The sequence below is a fragment of the Chelonoidis abingdonii genome, chromosome 5, assembly GCF_003597395.2.
Source record: "Chelonoidis abingdonii isolate Lonesome George chromosome 5, CheloAbing_2.0, whole genome shotgun sequence".
NCBI lineage: Eukaryota > Metazoa > Chordata > Testudines > Testudinidae > Chelonoidis > Chelonoidis abingdonii.
Window position 1 is genome coordinate 42550732 of NC_133773.1, and position 19246 is coordinate 42569977.

Below are 19246 nucleotides of genomic sequence, written 5' to 3' on the forward strand. Positions count from 1 at the left end.
TGATCACATTTTCAATTCTTTCTTGGCAAACGTGAAAGGATAGAAACATAATTGTTTGCTAAATGAAAATTTAGATTTTGCCATGTTATGAGGAAGGCTCCTAGGCATCACTCCATGATGCAATAAAGCTCAGTTCACCATCACTGCCTCTGGATCATCTGGTATGCTACATAACTGCATTGGCTATTTAAGCAAGTGTAAATAATTAAATGCAATATCACCCATTAAAAACAGATTTATTTTTTGTTAGGCATAGACAGCATGACTGATGCGGTACAAGACAAAAGTAGTTAGTCTTCCTGTCCTAATATGCTTACCACCTAAATCCATAGGACAGAAAAGTGTTCTCTCAAAAATGCTTTGAGAGAGATAGGAGATGCCATTGTTACTAAAAGATATTAGAGACTGTGGACTTCGTAATAGAAAGTTTTCGGGAAGGTTTTGAAGGGAAAAAAAACACAAAGAGGGCAAGCGCCTGATAGATTGTGACAGTGAGTGTTTCAGGCATAGGAGCAGTATGGAGGCAATCTAACTCAACCCCTTCTAAGACTATATACACAATAATTTATATGCGTTAAGAATTTTATACTTACTAGATAGCTTATGCAACATAATGCAATTATACACCTAAATTACCCTTAAGAGCAACTGAGTACCTCTTTCCCTTCCTAAATACAAAATTGTCTTCAATATCTATAATATATACAACATACAGGTAATTTACAGTATTGTATCATTTTCTGTATACAGTGAGTATTTTAAAGTTTGATATAACTATACATTTCAATTGTTACTTTCTTAATTTCCAGCATATATTTAGTATTAGACAGATGCCAAGTCCACAAAGACTTGTTTCTCTAGAACTCTTACAACTGTGGAATCTTCTCTCATGTCCTGTTTAACTAGCGTAATAAAAGTTAGTATTTTCAAAAAAAAAAGTCTTTGCACCTGATCATATCACAATTTTCTTCAGCTATTATGATCGGTATTCGAGTAAACATACTTTATATGCAATAGGCTTTACAGTTATCTTCAGCTCAAATTCTCAACATACTGTAATAAATACAAGTACAGGACCACATTATAGAACTGTCAACACAGCAAAATGTTAGATACATAAAAAGCAAATCAAGATATACTAAAAGCACTTAAATTAAAAATATTCAATATCTGATTGTCCTGGTTCACATCAGTAAGAAAACTGTCCCAGTATTTCATTTTTTCTAGTTTAGGCAGCAGCATCGAAGAATGCAATCAGTGCATTTTGGTCATAACTGTCCAAAATTTCCAGAAGAAGAGGAACTTTGGTTTTCACATTTGTGCCTTTAAATTTAAATTTATCAATGAAGAGATCTGTAATCATGCCTGCAAAGATAATGTTCATTGACAAAGTTTAGTCTTTGCTTTATTTTTATTAAAAGAAAACTACAGTTAATATAATTTGAGTTAAATTATGGTTTACTTTCATTTAGATTATAGAGCTAAAATTATTTAGTTGAATACTATATGTTTCAAAATTCATTTACAGTCGAAATACCAGAGGCCCTGGGATCCTACAATACTTTATGTTTCAGCTACATTCCAAATAACAGCATTTCTACCTTTGAATTACCTGCATCTCAAGCGGAAGGTGCTCTTAGGACAGAAAGAAAATTGCTTACCAGAAAAAAAAAAGTTTTAAAATATGTTATTCAACTAACAGCCTGTGTATGTAGGCTTACTGAAGCCTATACAATCTGCACGTGTGACAGTGTATGTGCTGTGAGCAGCTTCAGTGGTTACTTTACAGATTTCAAGATCCAGATATGCAACACTGGATAATTTTAAGATCTATAGGGTCGCAAGGCTTCCGGTGCATTGTGAATCAGTCAGTCCTTGAAATTTTTCTGCTGGTATTACTAAGAAGTTCTGATCCAGCAAGTTCAGCACTTTAGTAGAAAAATCAGATTTCAATTTTATATATCTACAATTTGTATTTATATTTCCCACTATGTCTTTCACTTTTGACTTTCAGTGTAAATACAATGACTTAGACCCTGACTCAGGAGAGAACTTAAGGACATGCTTAAATCCATCTTTGGTCAAGAGAGCACTTGCCATATTACATCAACAGGCCTTAAAACACGTATCCAAAGTTAAGCATGTGTTGAAGAGCTGTCCTGAGTAAGTATGCATTCCTGAATTGGGGTTATAACAAACAGTCATCTCTCGGTTTTAGCATTCCACTAAATAAAGTGCATGAATCTCATTAGAATAATCTAACTCTTGAATTTTCAGCACTGCCTTAGATCTCATTGATTCATTTTCGAAGGTTCTCTTCTGAATCGTTCGTGAGTTTCTGAAGAGTTTCATATAGAATCATAGGACTGGAAGGGACAATGAGAGGTCTTCTAGTCCAGTCCCCTGCACTCAAGGCAGGACTAAGTATTATCTAGACCAGGGGTTCTCAACCTTTTTCTTTCTGAGGCCCCCCCAAACATGCTATAAAAAACTCCACGACCTGCCTGTGCCACAACTGTTTTTCTGCATATAAAAGCCAGGGCCAATGTTGGGGGTAGCAAACAAGGCAACTGCCTGGGGCTCCATGTCACAGGGGACCTTGCAAAGCAGAGTTGCTCAGGCTTTGGTGTCAGCCCCAGGTGGCAGGGCTTGGGGCCCCAAGCTTCAGCTGCATACAGTGGGGCTTCCTCTTTTTGCCCTGGGCCTCAGCAACTCTAATGCCGGCCCTACGTGGTGGATCCCCTGAAACCAGCTCATGGCCCCACAGTGGGTCCCCTTCCCCTGGCTGAGAACCACTAATCCAGACCATCCCTGACAGGCGTCTGTCTAGCCTGCTCTTAAAATTCTCCAATGATGGAGATTCCACAACCTCCTTGGGCAATTTATTCTAGTACTTAACCACCCTAACGGTTAGGAATTGTTACCTAAACCGCCCTTGCTGCAATGTAAACCCATTGTTTCTTATCCTATCCTGAGGTTAAGAACAACAATTTTTCTCCCTCCTCAACAACCTTTATTGTACTTGAAAACTGTTATGTCCCCCCTCAGTCTTCTCCAGACTAAACAAACTCAATTTTTTCAGTCTTCCTTCACAGGTCATGTTTTCTAGACCTTTAATCATTTTTGTTGTTCTTCTCTGGACTCTCTCCAATTTGTCCACATCTTTCCTGAAATGTGGTGCCACAAACTGGACATAATACTCCAGTTGAGGCCTCAACAGCCCGGAGTAGAATGGAAGAATTATTTCTCATGTCTTGCTTACAACACTCCTCTTAGTTAACATCCCAGAATAATGTTTGCTTTTTTTGCAATAGCGTTATGCCGTTCACTCATATTTAGCTTGCGATCCACTATGACCCCTCCAGATCACTTTCCACAGTACTCTGTCCTAGGCAGTCATTTCCCATTTTGTATGTGTGCAAATGATTGTTCCTTCCTAAGTGGCATACTTAGTATTATTGACATACATATAAGAACAAATGCAAAGTGCATAATTTGACTTTTACCTTTTTTTCAGAATATCAAAATCTGCAGTAATACTCAGACTCTTAAGTTTACCCAGAAGAGTTTTACATACATATTCACTGTGATCCACTGGTCCTCCTGGTGCTACTTGACTGTACCTACCTACCAATTTAGTCTAGTGCTTTTACTAGAAAACTCAGAACTATATTTTTATCCTGTCTATTGCGCGCTCGCTCTCTCTCTGGCTGTTAATATTTTTAGCGTAAAGAAAAAGAATCTAAAAAAGAGAAAAGCTCTATTAATGAACAAACCATAAAGTCTCTCAAGATGTGCAGGTTGTTTCTTGTACTCTTCAAGAAGGTTGTCTGCTTCCTCTAAAATGCAGCGGTACTCTGGTATCAGGAAGTCCATGTTTCCCTCATGAACATGCAACTCCTTCAGATAGATTTTAAAATGTTACAAAAGAATTAAAGGCTGTCAACTCTAAAAACCTAAGAGAAATGAAAATGGAGTTTAGACCTGACAGGAGGCAGTGCACAGACAGGTGAAACAATACTTCAAAATTGCTCTTACTAGTTTGGAAATGTAATTTTCTCCCTCTTCTCACCAAGTTCCAAAGGGTATTGCCCACTTTTAACACTGGATTCTCAAACCCCCATGTTACAGCTTCCATTTCTGAACACCAGCCAGAATATGACACCCCTTCACAGTTCATCAGTGTTTCTTCACTGGCTGGTGGTTTGGAACTGAACAGTGATCTTATACCGAGTTTTTCAATCTGATTTTGGTGTCTTTCTGGGAACTCAGAATAAGAAACAGAATCACCAGATGAAAATGGATCCTACTCAGAATTTGCTACCACATTAGAGGTGTTACTTTTAAATACTAGTTTCCTCACCTTTTTTAGAAATAGTCTATGGACTGATGAAGGAATCATCGAGTGAACAAGCATTTGGAGTTACTTCAATGGGCCATTTCTACACTACAAAATCAGTGTGGATTTTGGAGCTTTCTGAAGTGAGTAAAAGTAGAAACCGCAATATCCCAATGTAGAGAATATTATAGTAAGACAGGAACTGATACTGAAAAATTCAACACAGAAACTACCGGCTGTCAAAAATAGGAGTGATAGTTCACCCTGTCCTGGCCAATTCAAAGAGAATGAATTGGGGCACCTGAAATCTTAGAATTTTCCCAATTTTCATTATCTTCTGGCTCTGTAATTGACTCCATAAGAAGTTGTCCTGTAACTTTTAAAAAAAAAAACAACTAAACATATAATTTTAACAACATGTATTATAGTTATCTTACAATGTTGTTCTACTGCGGAAATAGACAACTAAAAGTGGCATTGTGGAGTTGTGTATTTTTCCCCCCATTGATTTCTGCATCTAACAGGCATAGCTTACAACTAAAAAGATGTTCTCTCTAGCTGACAGCCTCAGAAACTCTGTAATCTGAGAATCAAAATGGATTCTCTCCCCCTCCCCCGCCCTTTGATCACCACTTGTAAGCAAGGTTCTCCAGGACAAATTAGACCCAAGTTATATAGGTGTTCAGAAGTGCCAATAATTACATAGACAATTCTGTTATTTCACAAGAAGGAACAAAAAACTGCTCAATTTCCTTCAACTTTGCTGATTCTTCAAGACTGCAAAGGGTAAAAAGCAATGAAACTCCCAAAATATATTTTGGTTACCAACATCAGATAATAGGATACCCAGGGATCAAATCTGCTGAGTAAGAAAATGTCATTTTTATATAGTCACTTTTTAAAGTCAGTAAGTCCACAGAAAGAATAGAAATACATTTTCAAGTAGTTAAGAGAAAGAACTCCATCAAAGACTACATAATCTTGCTTTACACTGACAATTCATTGGCATATATGAAAACAAAATATTTAAAAAGACCTTGGCTCAAATTATCCTTTGTTCTTTCAGACTAAGTTAAGATTATGAGCAATACTCCCGCATCCCTCCTTATATTTAATCATTTCTTAGACTAAATGCAGACATTATTCTTTTCTGGCTGCAGGAATGGGACTCTCCCTCTGATACAAACTGAGTACTGGGGGATGGAAAAATTATTTCAAAGGTTTTTTTTGGCTGCCACATATATTAAAATAAAATATAAAAATTTAAACAAACTAGTAGCCAAGAGATATAAATCACCACTCTAAAAAGTTAAAGGGTGAGCCAATTAAAAAATAAAACAAAACCCTAAACACCCCCCTCCCCCCCCCACACTTTATCTAAAAATTGGAGTTATTATTGCTACAAATTCTCTATGTTTTCAGTTTGTTTACACAGTGCAGCAGTGACAGCACTTTAGGTCTCATCCCATTCCCCTTAAAATCAATTAAAGTCTTTCCATTGACTACAATAGGATTAGAATTGGGCACACAGCATATAGTCAGTGCCATTTTTCCAATTTAGTAGTCATTTTCCCATTGCTGTTTGGTTGTTCGCACAGAAACAGGGAAAAACATTTAAAAAAGGAAAAGGTAGAAAAGGTAGATTGCAGAAGTCACAAAAAGTTGCCAGGGGGTCTTCTAGGAATCTAGGGCAAGTAGAGTACCTGAAACTATTTATAATTAATGTTTAAAAACAGACAGACTTCATTTCAAGTTATGGCATTTTTTTTAAAAAAAAACAACCACCACCAACATGATACCACGAAACAAGGAAAGAACAGTTGCTTAAACTCTTCTTGACACTTTAAGAGGACAGACTAAAAGTATTACTCACTAGCATTTTATACCACCATTTCTCTGGTAGTTTCATCTATTTCTTCTAAACCTAAACTTTCATTAACAACAACAACATCATCATCATCTGTTTTTTGGTTGAAGAGACAACCTTCTCAACATGACCTGATGCTATGCTGCCTGAATCTCCAAACAGAGAGAAACAATAGTGCTGTGAGATGTGAACTTTCTCCATGTATTTAACTGGGATGTTCAAGGGAGACAGTCCTCAGAAAAATGTCTATGTAAAGTGGCACTTAACAGAGCCGTTCCCTGTACATTATTCCAAGTCATGCCTGCTGACTGGCAACAAACCTTTATTATATTTCACTTCTGTTAGTGCTACGGAACCAAAACACAGAAATGAAAAAGGGAGCCAGGTTCTCTTCTGGCTCATATATCAATAGAATTGTTAATAAAGTTCGAGTCAAAAAACCTTTATTGTAGGGCAGTGGCTCTCAAGCTTTCCAGACTACTGTACCCATTTCAGAAGTCTGATTTGTCTTGCAATACCAAGTTTCACTGCACTTAAAAACTACTTGTTTACAAAATCAAATTAAAAAGAAGTGTCACAGAACACTATTACTGAAATATTGATTACTTTCTCATTTCTACCATATAATTATAAAATAAATCAACTGGAACATAAATATCATACTTATACTTCAGTGTATAGTATATAGAGTAGTAAAAACAAGTCACTGTCTGTAAAAAATTTTAGTTTGTACTAACTTAGCTAGTGCTTTTTATATAGCCTGTTGTAAAACTAGGCAAATATCTAGGTGAGTTGATGCACCCCTGGAGGGCTTCTGCTTACCCTAGGGGTACACACACTCCTGGTTGAGAGAACCACAGTTGTAGGATATTAAATAGCCAGAGAACCCAGATTCAGATTCCAGACAATTTGTGGCATTTGACTGTTAAGAAAGAGGTTAAAACAATCCATTTGCCAACTAGCACATGGGGGGGGGGGGGCTTTAAATTACAGAATTTAAAGCTTTCCTTTAAAAAAGTTTCTAGTAAGTATGATTGTAAAGGAAATATTTGAAATGTGAATCAATGCAGTGCTGTCTTCCTTGGTGTACACAAACAGAGCTCCAGTAGGTCAGCTGCTTTTAATCTTAAAAAGTAACAGTGCAAATGAAATTAACTAAACTAGCAGCCATGAAACTGATCAAAACACAGTCCTCTGCACATTCCCCATCATAGCAGCCAAAAGTGAAGGAGAGGCAAATCAACATTAATTATGGATTATTTCAGCAGAAGCAGACAGTTGCTGTGGTACTGTGGACGGCAGTTAAATACCACAACTACCCTCCCGCATCTAACCACAGTTTTTCCTCGCTGTCCTAGGGTTTCAGTGGAGAAACTGACTTAGGCACATTTAGAACTGATGCTATTGCTGCTCTTTATTTGGCTATTTACACATGCAATTCCCTGATCTGCCCACACACAACTGCAGTAACTGTGTAGCCACACAAACACACCTACATTTTTTGAAAAATCTGTCTCTTAAAAGGTCATCTTTGGATTTCAGAATTAACACTTAACTGAGACAACTGGGATGGTTTACACTTCTTAGAGACATTTAAAGCTGTCTATGCTTGATTCACAATTGGAAACTTACATTTTTTGTAACCATATGGGTTATGAATTTATTTAAGGCTTACATTTTGCAGAATCTGCATTTGTCGTGGAGGCCAGATAAATATATCAAGTGTGACTGATGTCTGACAATTGTACGGGAGAATAAACCACCATTTCTTATAGATCTGCATCTTTAGAAGGATGCCTATTCAGTGTAACACTCTGAACAGACTAGATTTCTGTGTAGCTACAGAAAAGATACAGTTCTCCCTTCAAGCCTATCCTTAACGGGAGTTCTTAAAAATGTGTACTAGGACTAGTAAATGCAGGACATCAATCATTTCTCCAATTCAGACTACTTCCATCTTCAAATGATTACTGATGTGGTTCCAGGGTCAAACATTAATAACTTATGAATAACTGCCACGTACTTCCTGCTGATAGCAGTGCAGAACCCCAAGAGTCTTAGTTTATCTTTTGCCACAGGTGATTATCTTCTGGTTTAAAGACCAGTTCTATTTTAGTTTATCTGGAGCCAAGGAAGAGAAGGAGGGAGCTGGAGAACTAGTGTTAGGGTAGCAAGAGGTAGCTATATTTAAAAAGCTGTCACAAATAAATGATCAATCATTAAAACAGATTACTCACTAGTCAAGCTCAAATACAAGTGGTGTATGGAGTTCTTTTTAACAAAATCTCTTTGATAACCAACATACATGAACAGCAGTCCTGGCAACAGAAATCCTGCAAATGCAGTGACGGCATGCATCTGACACAAGTCATGTATAGCTTGGTCACCGCCATCCTAAAACAAAAACAACCCCCCTCCCTTCTCCACAGTAGAAGTTATGATCAGATACCTACTTTTAAAGCATCTATTAACTGAACTTTCTTGGCCAACAGCAGCTGATATTCTAGCTTTGGGTGGATTAGTTTTAATGTGTGGTTCACAGATACTTCATTTATATCTAGTAGGAACAAAAAAATAGCAATCAGATCAATACTTTTAATGCATTTCATGCATAAGAAGATAAAAGGAAGTAGAGGAGAAAAAAGATCTTACCATATGATATATTGAGATTAATTTTCCTTTTGGTGGCTTCTTTAGAGAGCACATCTTTTAGAATGGATATGGTAGAAATGTTGTCAGATTTGAAAAATCCCTCCCCTTTACTGCCAAAACAAAAAAAGATTTAAGAAGTAGAGTTAGGGCAGGCCAGTGCACTTGATTTCCATTTTAAAGTGATAAATAGGGCTTCCCCACCCTCTAGTCAGGGGATGAAGCACAACCTCCTTAGAGGCCATCCCTAAAGCTATTCCACAGACTAGCTATCAGAATATTTCATTCACTGATTTCATCACACTCGCTATCCAGAGCTCAATCTTGTCAATCTGGCTACACCATAAAACACCATTCTCTCAGACAGTCAGAAAACATAGGCTATTCTTATAGATTTCCTATGCCACAGAGGAAGCAGGGTTTGTTTATATGTGCGTGCGTGTGTGTGTGTGTGTATGTCAAAAATCTGGCACACAGTGTAGTATCTAGGATTCCTGACTTCTATTTAGCTATCTAAGTTATTACAGTGTCTCTGACACCATAATATGAGTGCCTAACAACACGGTCCAATATCACTATTCCCTCTAAGCTGTGTGTGTGTGCGCGCATGCACGCACACAGATCCTAAACCACGTGCACACGGCGAAACACCATGCGCACAAAAAATGAAGTACTACATTGGAGCCAGGCCAAAATATCAATTACAGGCAAGTTTTGACATTGTTCACCTGCCATCTATCAACAAAGCCAGATTCTACTAGCTGGCAAGGGGGGGGAAGGGAAAGGAGGGCAATGAATCATTCGTACCCCTTCCCGCCAGCATTTCAAATGTGGAACGTTGATCACGTCGGGACCATTGGCACCCATACATCTTGTAGTCTGTTCATTTGGCTGTGTGAAAATAAGTCAAAATGCCTGGCCACAGTTGCTAAGGAACTGCAAAGATTTCCCAGAAATGAACAAAGTAAGTGTTGTTTTCATGATTGAAATCTTTCAAAGGCATTGGACTTCATACATTTACCATTTTCCCGCATTTTTTTTTTTGAGGCTTTTTTTGCTATGCATAAACTTTTTGTATCCTGATCTGAATGATCTCCCGTTTGCCCTTTTGTCGAGTCACAATGTTAAGCGCATTGAAATATTAGCCATATAATAAAAGTATTAGTTTTAAATAAACCAATCTGGTAAAAAAAAATCAATCCCAAGATGTCACTGTCCAGAGGTCCAAAGCATAAAAGAACAGCAGCTTCATTTAAACCTGGATGGCTCGATAAGACTACAGAGACGATTACACCGAAGTCACATAGTGTAATGCTTGTTAAACTTTATGAAATATTCACATATGAGGAGGACAACGGAGTTGTTTGTGTATATTGTTGAGACTCCAGAGCTTTGGGAGAATTTTCAACAGGAAGAATGTGGAACAACGTATTGAAGCTGGATTTCTTAAAGCATCATCTGTCAAGTAAGTCTCATATAGATGGTGTAACAAGACTTAGAAACAAAAACCCTTCCTTACGGAGCAGATTGCTTAGCATGATTCTTGAAAGTCCAGCTGAAAAGCAGAGGAGGCAAATTAATCTTGAACGCAAGCGCTCAAACCCAGAATAAATGAAAGTACTTACTGACACTGTGTTGTTGGCTATTAAAACGAACAGCTCACTGCTTTCTGTTCAGGATATTAATGACCATATGGAAAAGTATGTGCGCATACCAGCGAGCTGGAGAAGTAAAAATTATGCTTTTGAATTTCTTGAAATTATCATCAACTGCATTGTGCAAAATGACCTCATGCATGAAATAGCATCGGCAACGTTTCATACTCTAGCTGTTGATGAAAGCACTGATATATCCATTAACAGATACTTGATACTCTACTTTAAATATAGATCCATAAATTCTGCAGACTATAAAAAACTTCGTCTGGTGGACTATTACGATTGTAAGAATGTGATGCTGTTTCAATAGTGTCTGCAATCAAAGAGTTTTATACAAAACACCAACTAGATTAATGAAAATGGTGATGTTCACATCTGATGGTGCCTTTGCGATGTTGGGCAAACCCAATGGCGTGGCAGCTCAGCTGAAACGTGATATTCCACACTTAGTCCAGCAACACTGCATTGCACGCCGGGAAGACTTGGGATTCCCGATGCATGGAAAGAGGTCAAACTGATAAGAGACATCGAAACCTTAATGAGAACTGTCTACACGGTGTTCTGTCAGTCATCCAGGATAAAATGCAAATTTCAGGAAATAGCAGATGCTTCTGAACATGAGTCAGTGGCCTTCAGGCCACTCAATGAAGTGTACAGGTTATCTGGGCACTTCGCACTTCGAGCAATTATTCGCAACTATAATCCTCTTATGGAATATATTGAGCAAGACAAAGATACTGATCCAGTTTCTAAATACTGCCACAAAAAGCTGAATACCATGGAATACTGAACAACATTAGAAGTTTTGAATGATGTTTTGTCGGCGCTGGCTTCACTATCCACGCTGCTCCAGAAACAGGGTCTTACACCTCTTGAAGCATTTCACCTTGCCCGAGGTAAACTGAACAAGATTAGAAGACAGCACCTTGCAGAGTCAGTCTCACAGAGCGACAAAGTTAAGGCTCTCTTAGATATGAGCTCTCAAGAAAATAATGAAATTGATATCAGTTCCATAATAACTTTCATAAACATCTTGTGTGCACATTTGGCAGACAGGTTTCCAGAGGGTGAAGTCCAGGAATGGTCATGATTGTGCAGCAATAGTGAAGTGTGACTTCAATTTTCAAATTCATCAGGTCAAATCTCTATGTTCAAAATACAAAGACTTTCTTGCTGAAGACATTGTTATAGTCAGTCAGCACAATGACTTCAAGTTTGCAGTAGCCAAAAGAATCAAAAGTCAATTGGTTTTAAGTTTCCCAGATATGGTGCTATTTGCTCACCAGAACGAACAGTTTCAGGGTCTTGAAAAGTTGATGGATATTGGAGGAACATTCTGAGCATCAAGTGCAGACTGTGATCGTGGCTTTAGCTTAATGAACACTCTAAAAAACAAACTACGGAATCGTTTACAAGTAGATCATTTGGACATGTGGATGTGTATTAAGTGTTACCAGCTGGATGGAGGACTGATAGATCTGGACAGAGTTTATATTGAATGGGCAAATGAAAAAGATCGCAGGGAAAGACAGTACGGTTAGTTTAGCAGTCTTTGACATTTCTACCAATCAGGAAATTAAAATGCATTTGTAATTACTATCTTATTCTTGGCTGATAATCATTTATTGATTTTTTAGGAAAATTTTAAATTTAAAAAGACTTTTTTTTAATTTATGATGTCTATCTGAAAGTCCATATAAACTGACACAATGGCATACTTATTAAATTGTCTTTATTATATGTTTATCAAAATCTTTTCCAACATGTGTATAGAATGAAAGGTGAAAGTGGACACCAATGGGCAGAAGCCTATGGACTGATAATGATCATGATTAATATGTACTCAATATATGCTCGTGATTGTCTATAAAAAAAAGATCATAAAGCATAATGCTTATAACTAACTTCTGTTTCATGAAGAATGGTTAAATTTCCTTTTTCTAAGTATTTAAAAATGACATTTATAAAATAACATGGTGTAAAACTATCATCACAAATTACAAATTAAAAAAAACTTTTTAAATGTATAAGCATGTTACTTGTTTCGGCACATTTGCCTCATGGTGCACAAATCTGAACTCTGCTTCAAAAATTTGCACAGAAGAAATGTTTTATGCACGCAGCCTGTCAAAAATTAGAGGGAACATTGCCCAATATCAGTCTCACTTTACATGAAAAAGAGTAGAAAGCGTTTTGACTTTCTCACATTAATTTATAAGCATTTCTTATTGTAATCCAAGATTAAGTTGGAATCTATATAATTAGAGTAATAGTAATTAATGTTTCCAGCTTTTACAAGTTGATTATAAAGCAAACGATATCTGCTAGCTGAAACAGCACATGGATTCATTTACAGATAACAGAGAATATCATTCCTAACACTGAAAATAAACATTTCTGTAATGGAAGCTGCAGAAAGAGGACCATTTTTTTCAGCTTGAGGCTTTATCACATGCTTTTTTCTTAGGAAGATTAAACTCCCATTAAAACTATAATGATTAGAGCATATTTTACTTGAGGGAGAGAGGAACTCTCTAGTGATTTAGCTTCCTTTACTGAAAAAAGGAAAAAAAATAAAGTTACAAACCAGCATGTGCGCTAAGATAGTTTTGCTATACTTGTTAGGCAGGCACTTACATTTGCGAAAAAGGAACGCTGAATTTGTCTCTCTCACAGCAAACAGTTTGCTAAAGACACAAGTTACAAAGCCAAATACATTAAGGCTTCCCTGTTTAGCAATGCTCAGTTATCTCACCCTTAAAAAATACTACATTTTGAAGGATCATCTAATTACTGCGTAATACGTACTAAGGATCAAATCTGACAATCCTCGTGTAAGTAAAGTTCTCATTGACTTGAAAGGAAGTTTGCCTGAATAAGCACTGTAGGATTTGATTGAGGCTAGTATTCAGAATGGACACATCTAGGGTGAAGATATGGAAAAGAGAAGACTCTGTTCCATGGCAGGATATTTTGATAATCCTGGACATATGGAATTATTCACCCTGTCCTCTCCATGGGGGTTTCACAAGAAATGGGTTACCCACAAGGACTGGGTGACAAACAGGGCAAAAATTATTGTCTGCTATAATACATCTTAACAGGAAACAAGCTGCGTCTTCAAGGAAGCATTGCCAAGGTATATTGCATCTACACAGATTACTCTGGCTTCTGGCAACTCTCCCAAGATCCTCAGATTTCAGGGGCTGAATTCTTTTCCTGTTTCACAGGATGGAGGAATGCAAACTGTTTTTTTCCCCCCTGCCCTAAAATAAACAACCAGATGAAAACTCTGATTGCAGTCCCCCTCCATAAAAAAAGCTTATTTAGAGGACAATTTAGCTCTATTTTTAACCAAAACATGCTTCAGCAATCATACTTGATTTTACCTGTAAGTACTTTCAAGCTGTGTATCCAGGAAGGTGTTCTGAAAGTAGAAAGTAACACTATCGCCTATAGGAGTTTTTTCTGGAACTTCAGGCAAGCAAAACACAACCCAGGAGTGAATTTCAGCAAAACTGAAGTGGCCTTTGAGCATCAGTGTGTTCATGGGTCTATAGTATTTTGAATACAGAAAGAAGATGGGAATTAGTTATTTATGAGCAGTACTGATTCTGCAATAGCCATGCAATTGAAGACAAATTTTATTTTTCATATGGCATGTCTTCTGCCCTTTAAGCCTCAAAACATGAGTTTTCACTGACTTCTAGCAAAGTCCTAACTAATTCAGGCTTCCTGCACCCTGATATATATTCTGAAAATTGCAATCAGAATTCAGTAGTATTCTCTGATGAATTCAACACAAAATCGTGTGTGTGTGTGTGTGTGTGTGTGTGTGTGTGTGTGTGTGTGTGTGTGTGTGTGTTACTTGTTTGGCATTTTAAAAACCAAAGCAGGCTGTGGTTGGGGTGATCAACTGACAGTGCAGAAAATCAGAGTATTAGAAACACTCTCCTGAGTCTCCTGTTCTCTAAACCAGAGATATGCAAGTACTTTGCAGAGGTAATACATGTGAAATAGGCATAATCGAAAGAATAGGAAACCTTTCCCATGAGCATCTCAAGCAAATGAATCAAGAAGGAGTAAACGCAGTTGGTCTAGTTCACTGGGATTCTACTTTCCTACAGTCCTTTTTAAAAGAATGCAATAACAGAGAGATTAAGTATAACGGGATAAAATGGCAGCCTCACAACAGAGGAATAAAAGGCAAACAAGAAACCTGGACCAGTTTTTGGGCTCAGCTAGATATGGGAGGGCACTATTTGTTTTAAAAAAAAACAAACAAAAACACACCATAGAATAGACTTGCAATGCTGAGTATTACAATCAGCTGCTAAAATGATTACTGCAGGTTATGCAGTCAACTCAGTTTCAATTGGATTGAACCTATTTTTGAAGAAGTATTGCTCTCTCTTTATAAATACCTGTCATGATCAATAAAGTGAGTTCTTTGATGAAGTGAAAGTGGTTTAATCTGATATTGACAAAGTTGGCAGGTTTTCGGTTGAATTCTTGGTGTTACATATGCTTGCAGTGTCCCATACTGGCCTTCAATTGATCGAATCTACATCAATAAACATAACAAAGAGGAGAGGAAAAAAAAATAATGAATTTACCAGAATTAAATTTTTTTTTCTTTTTTAAACTACAGTAACTAAGTGATCCAATTAACAGTACTCCTATAAAAGGGGAAAATCTAATTTTTTGAAACTAGATGGAACAGCATTCAACAAGAAACTGCTAGAATTGGCACAGATTTATTACAGAGGAAAAGAAAATCTATTTGCTTTGATTCTGACTGCCCAAAGACTAAAGACTTTGTCCGGCCACTCCTAATCCTTTGGAGTTACTGTACAAGTTCTTATAGAATTTATGCTATGTAAGATGATGACATAAGGCATGTCATTCTACACTTAAAACTACTCCAAAATGACCACCTCAATAGCACCCACCTCTTCACAACAAGCAAAATCCTTCAGCTCCCCTAAAACAAGATTTTAAAAAAAGAAATGGGTCTATATCCTCAGCTGCAGTTAGGGAACACTAAGAAAAGTGGAGTGTGCAAAAGAGGCTTTGAGCCAGTTTTGCACTCACCCCCATCCCAAACCTCACTATACATCAACCCAGTCCTGTATACTTTAATTTGTTGTCTACATTGCTCTAACATGTACCAGTTGTCAACAGTTCCAATGGAATTGCCAAGGCACGGGGATATACTATCCACTGCCCCTTCACAGGCCACAAGGGTGGAGCAAGGCATAAGGTTCTACTAAGATGGCTTTATACCATCTGAATGAAGGATGGCATAGTGGCTGGCACATTAGACCTGCATTCAGGAAAGTCTGGTTTAACTCCAAGCTCAGGCACATGCTTAAATGATTTACACAAAGTTACAAGGAACTTACCCTGTTACAGGGGGAGTACTGAGGTACATGGATATTGTGAGGATAAAGGAGCCAATCCAAAACCCACTGAAGTCAACAGATAGACTCCCATTGAAGTCAATGGGCTTTGACTCAAGTCTCAAAATCCATAACTGAGTGCCTCACAAGCAGTCAGATATTGTGACAAAAGCCATAGAAGTACTTGAATACAGGGGCGGCTCCAGGCCCCAGCACGCCAAGAGCGTGCTTGGGGCGGCAAGCCGCGGGGGGCACTCTGCCGGCGCCGGGAGGGCGGCAGGCAGGCTGCCTTTGGAGGGTCCGCTGGTCCCATGGCTTCAGTGGACCTCCCGCAGGCATGCCTGCAGAGGGTCCGCTGGTCCTGCGACTTTGGTGGAAGCCGAAGCCGCGGGACCAGCGGACCCTCCGCAGGCAAACCGCCGGAGGCAGCCTGCCTGCCTGCCATGCTTGGGGTGGCAAAATCCCTAGAGCCGCCCCTGCTTGAATACAAAGATTCTCTTTATGCAGGGAAGGTCCTCTTGTGGTCATTTTTAGGGCAGCCTTGCACCAATGGAGTGGCAGAAAGCTTCCTTAGAAGGAGAGGATCCAGCCCACAGTGTTTATTAGAAGAAAAAACAAAAAATATCTCCAAAAGGACAGAGGAAAGGACTGTCAAGTAATTATATTAGAATATGTGGCAAAAGAGAAGATAATTTAAGAATGGCAATTCAGAAACTCCGCTCCTCAGGTACAACTGATGTTTCTGTTGTAAGAGTAACGCTCATCTGTGCAGGAGACAAAACTCGCTTGGGGGCCAGTTCAAGATGGTGGAATGAACTCACACAAGAACCAAGCACCAACACAATCCTCACCATCTTCCACTCCAAGTCCAAGGTGCACTTCTTAGAATGTGCCTTTCTTACGAACACATAGCAGTGTGTACATTTCAACAAAAAAACCACTATACTTCACATATAATTCTTTCCCTGGCCCCCGTGTATGAATGAAAAAGTACAAATTACATGTGACAGTCATGTCACTTAATGCACTCTTGGAAGGTGCTTATATATTACAATAATATGGGTAGTACAAGAATTTATATAAAACCGAATAGATACATCACATCAGAATCTAAGAGTGATATAAATGATAATTAAAATATATTGATGACATCTAGCTAACAGGTTACAATCCACATCTGATATAAATGTGTGCTGGAACATTAGTAAGGAGGTAGCAAATACATAAATCCTTTAATTGTGGTGTAGAAATCTCTATTCTTAATTTGTAAATGCAGTCAGTTAATATATTCTGTTTTATAATACAACAATAACACCCAGCTCTTTGTATAGTCCTTTTCATCAAATAGCAAGGCACTTTACAAAAGGCGAGCCATAACATTATCTCCATTTTACTGATGGGGAAACTGAGGCACAGAGGAAGTGACTTATCCAAGATCACCCAGCAGGCCTATAGTAGAGCTGAGAGTAGACGCCAGGTCTTTTGAATCCCAGTCTAGTTTATCATCAGCTAGGTCAGTGTTGTCTCCTCACTAAAAATATTTTAAAAACTGTGTAATGTACACTTAAAAAAATCACTGGAGATAAATACTTTTTGCTTAGAATCTCAAACAGAAAAATTGTAAATAAATATTAAACTTACAAGGCTGCAATGGTGAGTAATTCTGTCAAGAAAAAGACTAAAGAATAAGTGACTGCCTGATAGATCATCTCTTCTCCTGAAGATCATCTTATCTGTGAGCTCTCATCTTTCCCATGGCAGCTACAGAACTTTGTGAATTTCCCAGGTCACTGAGCACATAAGCTGCTGGTCAGTAGTCCCACTGATGAGGCTATTCACCTTCAAGTTAAGCAGATGATCTTTTTCTTGCTTTTAGTGACACTTTTGACATTGTCCTATATGACATTCTCTTAAGCAAACTAGGGAAATATGGTCTAGATTAAACTACTATAAAGCGAATGCACCACTGGTTGAAAAAAACATACCCAGAGTAGTTGTCTGTGGTTCATTATCAAACTGGGAGATGTATCTAGTGGGGCTGGAGGGGTGGGGTGTCTGTCACTATTCAACCTTTTCATTAATGGCTTAGATAAAGGAGAGTATGCTTATAAAAAATTGCACGACACCAAGCTGGAAGGGGTTGCAAGCACTCTGGAGGACAGGATTAGAATTCAAAATGACCTTGACAAATTGGAGAATTGGTCTGAATTCAACTAAGATGAAATTTAATAAAGCTGAGTGCAAGGTACTACACTTAAGAAAAATCAAATGCAGAAATACAAAATGGAGAATAATTGTCCAGGTGGTGGTACTTCTGAAAAGAAACTAGGGGTTATAGTTGGAGCCCTGTATGGATTCAAAATTTGTATCCGCATCCATTCTGTTATCCACAAACAGTGTCTGTGGAGATCCGCAGATTTGAAGTGGATATTCACAGATTTGCATTACAAATTGACTATGAGTCAACAATGTGATGCACTTGTGAAAAAGGCTAGTGTCTTTCTGGGGTGAATTAACAGGAGTGCCATATGCCAGACACAGGAGCTAACTATCCCACTTTGCTTGGCATTGGTGAGGCCGCAACTGGAGTACGGTGTCTAATTCTGAATGCCACACTTCAGAGAAGATGTGGACAAACCAGAGAGTGACAAGAGGAAAGCAACAAAAAAAAAATGATGAAAGAAAACCTCACCTATGAAGATAAGTTGAAAAAAACTGGTCATGTTTAGTCTTGAGACAAGACAACTAAATGGGCACCCAACAAAAGTCTTGAAGTATGTTAAAGTTGTTATAAAGAGGACAATGATCAACTGTTCTCCATGTAGAGCAAGAAGTAATTGGCTTAATATGCAGCAAGGGAGATTTCAGTCAGATATTAGGAAAGGGGTAGCTAAGCTCTGGAACACTGAAGGAGTTTGTGGAAACCCCATCATGGAGATTTCTGAAGAATAGATTAGACCGGAGTAGACAACCTATGGCACGGTTGCCGAAGGCGGCACGCGAGCTGATTTTTAGTGGCACTCACACTGCCCAGGTCCTGGCCACTAGTCTGGGGGGCTCTGCATTTTAATTTAGTTTTAAGAAGCTTCATTTAAACATTTAAAAAACCTTATTTACTTTAAATACAACACTAATTTAGTTATATATTATAGACTTTTAGAAAGAGACCTTCTAAAAATGTTAAAATGTATTACTGGCATGCAAAACCTTAAATTAGAGTGAATAAATGAAGACTCGGCACACCACTTCTAAAAGGCTGCCGACCCCTGGATTAGACAAACACCGCTCAGGGATCATCTATGTTTCCTTGGTCCTGCCTCAATGCAGAGGG

General features: G+C 38.1%; 1 protein-coding gene and 1 pseudogene across 3 annotated transcripts in view; one reads left to right on the plus strand and one right to left on the minus strand.

The window, feature by feature from the left end:
- Nucleotides 1-219: 219 nt before the first annotated feature.
- BBS7 (Bardet-Biedl syndrome 7) overlaps nt 220-19246 on the minus strand; it is a 45161-nt gene continuing 26134 nt past the window's right edge. For 2 of the 3 annotated variants that reach the window (XM_032776025.2, XM_032776026.2), the window contains 6 exons: nt 14938-15077; nt 13903-14067; nt 8859-8968; nt 8660-8763; nt 3777-3900; nt 220-1365 (listed from right to left, as the gene is read on the minus strand). In XM_032776025.2, coding sequence (XP_032631916.1) covers nt 1229-1365; nt 3777-3900; nt 8660-8763; nt 8859-8968; nt 13903-14067; nt 14938-15077 — 780 coding nt within the window. In that variant the 3' untranslated portion in view covers nt 220-1228. Of the gene's footprint in view, nt 1366-3776; nt 3901-8659; nt 8764-8858; nt 8969-13902; nt 14068-14937; nt 15078-19246 lie in introns of those variants that run through there. The other variant, XM_032776027.2, reaches the window with a different exon arrangement.
- On the plus strand, nt 10062-12054 carry LOC142046865 (E3 SUMO-protein ligase KIAA1586-like; annotated as a pseudogene).